The sequence below is a fragment of the Nannospalax galili genome, unplaced genomic scaffold (assembly GCF_000622305.1).
Source record: "Nannospalax galili isolate Female #2095 unplaced genomic scaffold, S.galili_v1.0 scaffold1198, whole genome shotgun sequence".
NCBI lineage: Eukaryota > Metazoa > Chordata > Mammalia > Rodentia > Spalacidae > Nannospalax > Nannospalax galili.
The window spans coordinates 15,640-26,631 of record NW_008340898.1 but is presented as its reverse complement, the minus strand read 5'-3'; the positions used below and the strand labels follow the sequence as shown (position 1 = coordinate 26,631).

Genomic DNA, 10,992 nt, shown 5'->3' with positions numbered 1-10,992 from the left:
TTCACAAACGAAGTGAGAAGATACAGGAAAAGAATTGAAACTAAGATGTACCACAAAGACAAACAAGATGTCTGTGAGTATAAAAATGCATATTTAGCATACAGTAAAAAATCATGCTTGTCTAAGGATGTGACAGACAGATATTCCCCTAGATCTATGACGTCTGCAACCATGTGTATTTGATTTTGTTTACAGTGCCATACATGAGTTCCCTCCCATTGAGAAGGCTTTAAGTCCAATCAGGTAGCCGTTGATTACCCCCAAGACAAAAGTGCCATTTTGAACCACTGTAATATGTTATGCTGGTCATTGTTGTGGTTTTTAGTCTTTGAAGCTGGTGTTGGACCATTAATTGATTTTCTTTCTTAGCAGTTTCCTATAATCCTTCGGAACTATGAGAGCTAGTATTCATGGAGGAGGCTTCCAAGTCACTTCTAGCTCCATTGTTCCAAGTCCTGTGTCTGAAGTAAGTCTTGTCTTCATTGATATGATCTTACCTTCAAGTTATATGAGATAATGAAGGGCTGTGGCGATAGCCTGTGTTATTTTGGGAGTCTCTTGGATTACACTGAGCACCAACTGGAAGGGAGGTTTCTCCTGTCTGGCACTTTGTTTCTTGATATATAGCCTTCAGACAAGTATACTATTTACCACTCTTCAGAGAATCTTCTTTTTACAACAGATGGGGACTATGACAGAGTTTCACAACTGGTCACATGGAGGATATGTGTTTGAGAGATGCCGAGACCTAAATGACACATCTACAGTGGAATATCTACTCCTAAAGTTCATGGAACATAATAAAACAGGGGGTAGAGATAATATTAATACATGTCTCAACCCTCACCAGTGAAGCTTCCTCATACAACAGAGTGAGATGCACACAGAAGGCCACAGTGGGCCAATGTGTAGAGAATAAGAGACTGCAGAGAGTGTGTACCTGGGTAGGACTCCTATATTATACCTCATCCACCCATAGCTCAGGGACTATTGCAGAAGAGGTGTTTTCCAAAAGACTGTAAGATCCAGGGTTGGTGCATGGCCAAAAGGATACAGTCTTCCATGCATCTGGGAACTTGCCCATATGAACTTATGGCAATGGGGCCAGCATGTAAATTCAATAAGACAAAAACCCATTATAGAACTAGGGATATGGGCAGTAGGCCCAATCCTTAGTCAAAGAACTATTGGCAGCTGATTACTACTGGATGACAGGTAGTTGATCTTTTTTAAGGGAGTGACTCCAGATAGCCAGAGTAGACCCCAGTGGATGAACTTGCACTGAGGGACATCTGGATACACAAACTTGATTCGATAAGCTTTAACAGATATAATAAATGAAATGCTGTGGGGAAGGGGGTCTATGTGGGTGTGGAAGTGGGAGGGGTTATACCGATCTTTAAGATGTTTTGTATGAAATGCACAAAAATTCAATAAAAATTATACACCTGAAAAAAAGATAGCAAAAAGCAACACCAAGCCTCAATCACGAAAAAGAATGGAAAGAAAGAAAGAGTATAAAGATTGGATTATCAAGATAATTCAAATAACCATAAGCAAAACAATAAGCAGCATGACCCCAAGGTCCATGACTGCTGGGACACAAGGAAGAGCCAAACCGACACGTTCCTTTAGCTGAGGAACAATACTGAAGTAGAGAGAATCTGCTCAATGGAAACCCTCAAATTAGAGAAAGAAACACATTCAAACACAAGAGGCATTTAGAACACAATATGAATTACCAAAAAAGTTTTTTTCCACAACATATTATAATCATGACATTAAAAATACAAAGCAAAGATCTGGTACAAAGAGCTGTAAAGGAAGAACCAGTTCATTTCCTTAATTTTTTGTTTTTATATCTGTTTATTTGTTTGTTTCTATTTCATTAATTTCAACCCTGCTATTTTAGTACATGAGGTCCAGTGAAGGCTGGGGGGGCATGGATGGGGGTAAAGATGTAAATTGAATTAAGAACTGTTATATAAGATATATAAAAGCTCATTGATTTCTTTAAAAAAAGAAACACGCATTTCTGATGAGATATTTTCGATCAGAAATAGGAGGTCTATATATTTTGATATCATGACCAGTTTCGATGTAGCTAAAGGTAGGTGAGACAATGTGTTTCTAAATATTACTTTTGCACTTGGGGCTGGAGACATGGCTCAGCAGTTAAGAGCACTGACTGCTCTTGCAATGGACCCGGGTTCGAGTCCCAGTACCCACATGGCGGCTGCAAACCATCCTGAACTCTAGTTCCAGGGGAATCCGAAGCCCTCTTCTGACCTCTGCAGCACTTTACGACATGGGTGCACTCATACATAAGGCAATACACTCATACACATAAAAACAATAAAATTATTGTTTTTTAAAAAATTAAAAATATTATTTTTACACTTGACTAGAAAGGGTAGGGTATAATACAATGATGTAGTAGAAATGGCTAAGGCTAAGATCATGGGAAATTGCATATACATGACCTTCTATGTCTTGAAGTCAGCGAGATCTAGAAGACAGGGAAGGAAGACAAATCACAGGATCAAAACAGGACGAGGGAAGACAGAATAAAGGAAAAGTTTTGAGCTTATCAGTGACAGGAAGTCACTGCATGAGTTAGCTTATGACAAACAGTAATCCCAACACACAGTGATTTAAATGGTGGCTTCTGTAATAATTCTACAGTCTGGCAATTTTGCCTGGAACCACATTAAGATGGATGGCATGTCTAGACTTGGCTCAATTCAGATCATCTCAACTATGACTCATCAATGCCCTAAACTCCCTTCTTAGGTCTACTTGTGCTGGCGAAGTGCTAGCTGGAGCATCCTTCCTGTGCCTCATGTAGCCTTCCCTCTTCATTCAGACTATCTTAGATTAACTTATAAGGTAACCTATATGGTGATTTCATAATTACAAATACAGCAGGAACAAAGTCATCCTAAGCATGCAAATCTCATAAACATTTCCACCAAAACTAGGAATCAAGTCACAAAATCTACACACATATTCAAGGAGTGGGGAAATAAACACCAAAATTGAAAAGTGCAGACTAGTGTGGTCATTTTTGCAATTTATTCTATTCACCTATACAATTTTAAAGGAACATCTCTGGAAGCATCTCTAGGGTAAGTAAGGACATGAGCACATAATTCTCAGTTGGCTCAAAGAACTCTTCTACAAAGTAGTCCCAGAGCCAATTTCATGTCATTGTTCCTCAGGCTATAGATGAAGGGGTTTAACATGGGTGCAACATCTATAAATATTACTGAAGCAATTACATCCTTAACATGGGAATTATTTGAGGAAGTAAAGAAATAAATCATTGCAGGAGTCCCATAGTACAAAAACACCAAGAAGAGATGTGAGCCACAGGTGGACAAAACTTTATGGAACTTCTTCATGGAGGGGAACTTTAGGACAGTAAAACTGATACATATATAGGAGCCCAAAATAGTACCCAATGACAAGAAAGCCAAAATTCCACCCTCAGTGAAAATGACTAGCTCATTGAGAGAGGTATCTGATGAGGACAACTTCAGAAGTTCATTGAGATCACAGAAAAAGTGGGGGATAGTGTTGTCAGCACAGAACGACAGGCGGGACAGGAGCAGGGTATGCAACAGGGCACGCATACAAGAGAGGAACCAAGATCCAGCCACCAACAACTCACACAGCTCCTCTCTCATGATAACCATGTAGTGCAGTGGGTGGCAGATGGCCACATACCTGTCATATGCCATCACTCCAAAAAGGAAGTTGTCAACAGCTGCAAAAAGCAAGAAAAAGTACATTTGAGTGATGCACCCATCATAAGGGATGGACAGGTGCCAAGTTTGCATGTTGCTGAGCATCTTTGGGATGGTGACAGATGATAAGGAGATGTCAGAGAAGGCCAGGTGGCACAGGAAGAAGTACATGGGGGTGTGGAGGCGAGAGTCCAGCCTGATGAGCAGGATGATGAGCAGGTTCCCCAGCACCGTGGTCAGGTACACGGCCAGGAACAGGATGAAGAAGATGCCCTGCTGCTCTGGCTGGATGGGGAGCCCCAGGAGGATGAACTCAGACACACTGCTCTGGTTCCCTCTCCTCATGGTCCTCTTCCTGCTGGGAATGAAGGAGATGAAAATATCAGAAACCTGAGATCTTCACCAGGCAGACATAATATGCATGCTTTTTTCCAGGAGACTGCATCCAAATTCAGACAAACTCCACAGTTTGTAGTCTGAATCTCCGATTGGGATCATACTAAGCAGAGAGAGGACATTTCCAATGCAACAGGATGGCCTTTAAGAAAGAATGCAAGTTTGTTCCCTTCTTCGTACATCTTTTAAACAGTGTTTTCAGCATTTTAATCATAACAGATAATAAAATTCCCAGTTGGAGCACGCATTCTATAATCATTTCATAGAATATTGAGCAAGAAGTACAGGCTTCACACCAGGAGGCTTAAGATGAGCCTTGATTCTAAGATTAACTTCTTTATTTTCCTTGGGCCTTTTTCCCTGTCTACATGAGTTCCTTCTATAAAGCATAACAATGTTACCTAGTTATAAAAATTTGGTGGAAATCAATGTTCATGCAAGTAATGATCTTAGAGCAGATCCTTACACATGAACATATTCAGCCATGTTCGTTACTACAGTAGGATAACTTCAGGAGAAAATCCGATATCAAACACCAGGAACTTTGACAAACAGAAGAGTGAGGTTCATATTAGGCAGACCCAGTTCTGCCATTAAAAAAAAATCACTAACCTCCTAGAATTTCACAGTCCCTTCTGATGTATGGACTCAGAACCTGGACCATGGTGATCGTTATTAACCCTAACAGTAACAACGAAATAGAAGCTTGATCTTTTCATTCCACGTAACTATCCCCTCTCTACTCCACTCCCCTCTCTCTTCCTATCCCCTCCTCTCTCTCTTCCTCTCTCCCTACCTCCTTCCTTCTTCCCTTATTACTCTCCGCTCTCTATACTTCTCTCTCCCTCTTTCCAAAAACAAGAATTCATTCAAGTAACAGACCTGAGAAACTTCCATGCCAGAATCCCAAAAACTTTATCATGCCTCGAGATTTTGAATGTTCAATTCATAATAGATTCATAATCATCTAATTTATTGCAAGCTTAATCATATTTGGTGTTGAATGAGTTCTTACTAGACAGAGGCAATTAATAATGTTATATTGATAAATTTAGGCATGAGAATACTAATTCTCTGGGGTGTGAAGTAACCCATTCCAATCGCTACAGTGATACCTGATGCTGTCACATTTCCAAACTTTGTCAGTATGATCAGATGCACTGCTCACCACCATTTCATTGATCCTACATCTTCACTCATTAGGAAATCCGGGATGGGTACAATGTTGCAAACCTGGAATCCCAGCACTTAAGGAAACAAAGGCAGGAGGATCATGGGTTTGAGCTGGTATCAGCCACATAGTGAGTTCTGGGCCAGCCTAAGTCAAATAAAGAGATATTACTTCAAAAAATGAGAGGAAGGAGAAAGAGCCAAAGGGAGAGAAAGAGAATGAAACAATTTCAGTGCTTGAAAGTCACACCACGTCACCGGCTTGATTGTCTGCTGATGTTCATATACGTGGTGATTCTGTAGTTACTGTGTGTTGTCATAGCTGGTCTCTTTGAGAGAGGAAGGTGAGACAACACAATGACTATCTCTGAACAGTTGGGCTCCATCACGCCTTCCCTGGGCAAACCAGAGTGTACACTCACTAATTCATATCAGACACTAAATTTGCAGCATTTACGTGGTTTAATTCCAAAGGTCAGCAAAAATTCACAAAGTGCTTCTTTTTGATATTTTTTTCACAGGATCTCTAGTCCCAGAACACCTGGAAATCACTATATGAACTAGGCTGACCTTTATCTCCCAGAGAGCCAAATGCTTCTGCCTTCCAATCGCTGGAATTAAAGGCCAATGCCACCATGCACCCAGCATACTAAGTGCATCTAAAGTAGACATTCAAAGGTTTATTTTGACGTTCCTCCTAGTATTGAAACAGAGGTGTGACACTTCATGCTGAAGGACCTAGAGTAATTTCTGGATCATGATTTTAAGAATACAACTTCTGACATTTTTTAAAGTGCAGCTTGGTACCTTATCCAGTCAGGGTTAAATCACAGTTGGAGATCACATACATAAACCAGGAAATGTAATCCAGGCAATTGCCACCATGCCAAGGCACAGGTACCTGGTAACAAGCATCTGAAAGAACATAGAGGAAGAGAAAGATGACTGTCAGTCAATGGGAATCAGGAAGAGCACAGCAACTTACACCTCCAGTGGATCTGTCCACCGACTGGCAGTGATTAAATCAAACGTTTTGCAACTCAAGCATGTTTGAATAAAAATCCAGAAGTCAGAGGTCAAACTTAATGGCTGGATAAGTGAAAAGATGACTTTGTTTACAATCACTCTGAGAAAGAGGCAGCTGGACACACAATCAGGAATGAGGAATGGACGTAGCCAGGTGGAATTTGACAAATGGTCTCCAAATAAGTCTGCTTCCTCTATTTTGCCAAAATAATCCACCTTGGATCTTAATGAAGTGACTTATTGAATGTTTATAACACAACACATGCCTGGATAAATACTTAGTGTCACATTTTATAGTTTGGGCTACTGAGCTTCACAGTGTTTATCCCAGTCTCAAGCTGTGAAGAGTCAAAACTAGAGATTCGAACCAAGAATAGAAGTATAGATGAAAGCTAACAAAGAAAATGTCTCCCACAGAATTTATGGGACTTGAAGTTATATGGGCCAAGAGCTACTTTAATAGGTTAAGGAGGGACACCTTGGGAGCTGCCTTAATTAAAAGGAGATAGGTCCTGAGTGCAGAAGGTAACTGTGAGTTTGTTTCCACAAGGTACAAATGTGCAGGTGTGTATACAAACACGCATACTACAATACCATAGCTTTGGTTCCTTGTCTTCTATAGATTAGAATACAAGTATGTTGCATAGGAACAATTGCATAACCAACAGTCTTACAAGCTACATTTCAGCAATCATAGATCTCTCTGACCAAATGTCATTCTCCTTATAACCTATACTGAGTAGGTTACAAACACCTGATTAAAAACTGCCACACACCACAATACACACACACACACACACACACACAAACACACAAGCATACTATGCCCATAGAAACACTCATGCAGCCATTCAATGACACAGAACATTCAACCATCATACAAAATATACTATCAAGAAGAGATGATTTCCAAATCTTTATATTCTACATCTGTCTTTCTCACATAAAAAGTGGCTCTATAAGTCAATTCCCTACTGAATACACTGTATTAATATAAAACACAGAAAACATACATGTTCAAAAACAAACACGCATAGTGCCAGGAAATGATTCCTTATCTTCTTCTGATCTTTGTAATCCTTAAGAAGGTCAAACATTGTCTGTTCGAGGTTATATCCTGAGATCTCACTTTCTGTTCATGAAGAAGAAACCAAAAAGAAGAAGCTCAAACCAAGAAGAAGCTCTCCTGCCAAAGTGTCTACTGAATGCTTCTGTCTGTTTCCAAGCAACAGAAAAGTAGACAAGATGTGCATCTATCAACAAGATTAGTGCCCAGGGGAAATGGTGCAAGGTTCTAGTGAGAAAATGAACCAGCATGCACTAATTGTCCAATTTCCTGTATTGCCCATGGGAGGGGATCTGAAAGGGACTAGATGGGCTGAGCCACAAGAGACCCAGAAAGAAGTTGCTTGACCTTGATGGTGGTGTCATGAGAAGCACCAGTGACCATGGGAATCATGACTTCTGATGTAATAAAGAGTGGTTTGAAATAATCATACATCACACACTGTCCATAGATAAAGCAAGGCCTGTGCTCACAGCCTCCCAGAACACTGCTTCCAATGTCTCTAAGCACTCATATCTCATTTCTTCCTGGGAGTTTGCAGGTCTCTGTATTATTCTGAGATACTCCATAGAGCAAGTCCTGCCACTTGATCAGGAGGTAGAGCAATAGGACTGAGTCCAAGGTCATTTAACACAGGCTGACCATAGAACAGTACCTGCTATGTCCTTTATTCACTGTGTACCCTAACCAAAGGCTGAGGTTCTCAGCTAATTAGTAACATGAATCATGTAAAATAGAAAATTCACTGATACATGTAGTATATATTCAAATCACAATTCCCTTGCAAAGCAGTGGTGGTATATAAGTCAGATATGTCTTCAATGTATGTGAAAAGAAAACTACAAAAAAATGGTGTCCACAGGTTGGCAGAACAGTTCTCCAGCTCTATGTCGCACCTCCAAAAATCCAATATCAACCTCCCTCTGCTTCCCTGGGCTGCACCAAATGCGAACCTCTTTTCTGAGTAAGGCCAGCAGTGCCCACCGCACCTTGACTCCTCCAACATCATTCGCCCTCCCAGCTCCCCTGTCCTGTCTCTCCTCCTAGCTGGGTACTGACCTTCTTGTCTTGGCACCCCAGACACAGTGCTGACTTCTTGGCTCAGAGCCACCACTGCTTCCTGATCCTTTGCATACAGACCAACCCAGTTCCTCACTACAGTTCCCAGGAGGCCTCTTCTCACACCCACCTCCCTTTGCATCCCTGGGTGGCTTAGCCACAAGCTGCCTGAAAACAGTATCTTTCCTGGGCCCTGCTCCCAGGCCAGTCCAGCCCCAAATTCCTGAGAACAACATCTTTCCTGGAGGGATCAAGACCTTAGGAGAAAGCCTGAGAGCATCTGATGCTCATCTGACTTGGACCTCTGAGGGAATGCCTGAAGATGAAAGCAATTGGTCCACTCAAATATAAAATCAAAAGAGAGAACCGGAAGCCTAGACCAACCAGCTTTTCATGCCCTACCAGTAAAGCACAAAGGCATATAAAGTTTACAAAAAGAAGCAGACCTAGCTTGAAGGCTTGAGTCTCACACAACAATCAGAAACTACAAAAGAAATTCACATGTCAAAGTCACAGAAACAAAAACAGTAACATGGAAAACCAAAATAACATACCCCCACCAAATACCAATAGTCCTCTAGAGGAGTGCAATGAGAATTCCTTAGGGATAATGCATGACATGGAACTCAAAAGAACAATTATAAATATGATAAAAGAACTCAGTAAATTTAAAGAACACAAAAACAAAGTAATCAAAGAACTGAAGGAAGGAAGATAGGGATAAACTTCTATATGAATTCAGAAAAGAGAAATATTGAAGACTACTCAGGGTAAAATGAAGAAGGAAGTGAAACACAGTAAGCCAATTAGAAATGACAGGAGAAAGCCTCACAAATAGGATGGACGAAATGGAAAACAGTATCAAGACTGGAAGATAAAATGGACAAAATAGACCGCACAAGCAAAGATGATGAAAAATTTAAGAAAACACAAGAATGGAATATGCAGTAATTGTGTGACTTCATAAAAAGACCAAACGTATGATTTATAGGCATACAGGAAGGAGAAGAATCTCAGGATAATGGTATGGACCAGATCCTCAAAAGAATGGTAGAAGAAAGTTTCCCAAAATTAAAGAAAGACAAGCACATACAAATACAAGAAGCATATAGAACACCAAACAGGACTAGGAAAGAAAGTCTCCACTGCACATCAAAGTAAATACACTAAACGTACAGAATTAAGAAACAATACTGAAAGCTGCAAAAGAAAAACAAGTCACATATCAAAGAAAACCCATCAGAATTACAACTGACTTTTCAGTGCAAACTATGAAAGGCAGAAGAGCCTGAACCAAAGTATTCCCAGTGTTAAATGACCACAGATGCCAACCCAGAAAACTATACCCATCCAAAATGTCTATTATATTTGAAGGGAAAGAAGAATCTTCCATGACATGACTAGCCTGAAAGACTTCATGTCCACTAAACCAGCCCTTGAGAAAGTTCTTGAAGCAATACAAAGAGCAGAAGAAAGGAATGACTACTCCCAAGCGGTTGTGGAAAGAAATTCAGTGAAGGTATAACTGTGGAAATGCACAGCTATATCAAGAATGTGAACAGCAATAAAAATGACAGGATTCAAAGCACATCTTTCATTAATAACTTTAAATATCAGTGGACTGCATTCCGAGTCAAAATACACACACCAGGTGAATGGATTAAGAAAGTAACGCATCTTTTTGTTGTCTGCAAGAAACTCATCTCACTTTCAAGGATAGGTGCTACCTTAATGTGAAAGGATGGAAAAAAATATACCAAGCGAATGGTACTAAGAAAAAAGCTAGTGTATCTCCGAGCCTGCACTTCTATCCTCAGGCCTCTTGGGGTAAGTCGATAGTGCAGCCCTCCACGCTTTGACTCCCCCAGCCACATTTACCCTTCCATCTCCCCCGCTGTCCCCTACTAGTTTGGGCCCTGTGCCATTCCTAGTCTTGGGGCCCCAGACACCTGGGGAACCAATACTGCTTCCTGATCCTTTTCAACCAGACCAACTTGGTGCCTTTCTTGGGCACCAGGAGCACCACTTCTGGACCTGGCCCCGCCCTCACCTCTCTCTGCTTCCCTGGACCTGCATCATCGGCTAACTCTCCTAGCCTGCACTCCTATCATCAGGCCTCTTGGGGTAAGTCTACAGCGCAGCCCTCCACACTTTGACTCCCCCAGCCACATTCACCCTTCCATCTCCCCCGCTGTCCCCTACTAGTTTGGGCCCTGTGCCATTCCTAGTCTTGGGACCCCAGACGCCTGGGGAACCAATACTGCTTCCTGATCCTATTCAACCAGACCAACTTGGTGCCTTTCTTGGGCACCAGGAGCACCACTTCTGGACCTGGCCCCGCCCTCACCTCTCTCTGCTTCCCTGGACTTGGATCACCAGCTAACTCTCCTAGCCTGCACTCCTATCCTAGGGCCTCTTGGGGTAAGTCTATAGCACAGCCCTCCACACCTTGACTCCCCCAGCCACATTCACCCTTGCATCTCCCCCGCTGTTCTCTACTCCTAGTCCTAGCCCTAAATCTAACCC

At 41.5% G+C, this 10,992-nt stretch overlaps 1 protein-coding gene across 1 annotated transcript; it reads right to left on the bottom strand.

Moving 5' to 3' along the window:
* Positions 1 to 3,164: 3,164 nt before the first annotated feature.
* On the bottom strand, positions 3,165 to 4,094 carry LOC103736546 (olfactory receptor 1J4-like). Its single transcript, XM_008836055.1, has one exon. It carries the CDS (start codon positions 4,092 to 4,094, stop codon positions 3,165 to 3,167), a length of 930 nt encoding a protein of 309 aa, XP_008834277.1.
* Positions 4,095 to 10,992: the final 6,898 nt, after the last annotated feature.

Excerpts from the sequence above, each read along its gene's own strand:
- LOC103736546 (XM_008836055.1), bottom strand. The coding sequence starts at position 4,094 with ATGAGGAGAGGGAACCAGAGCAGTGTGTCTGAGTTCATCCTCCTGGGG.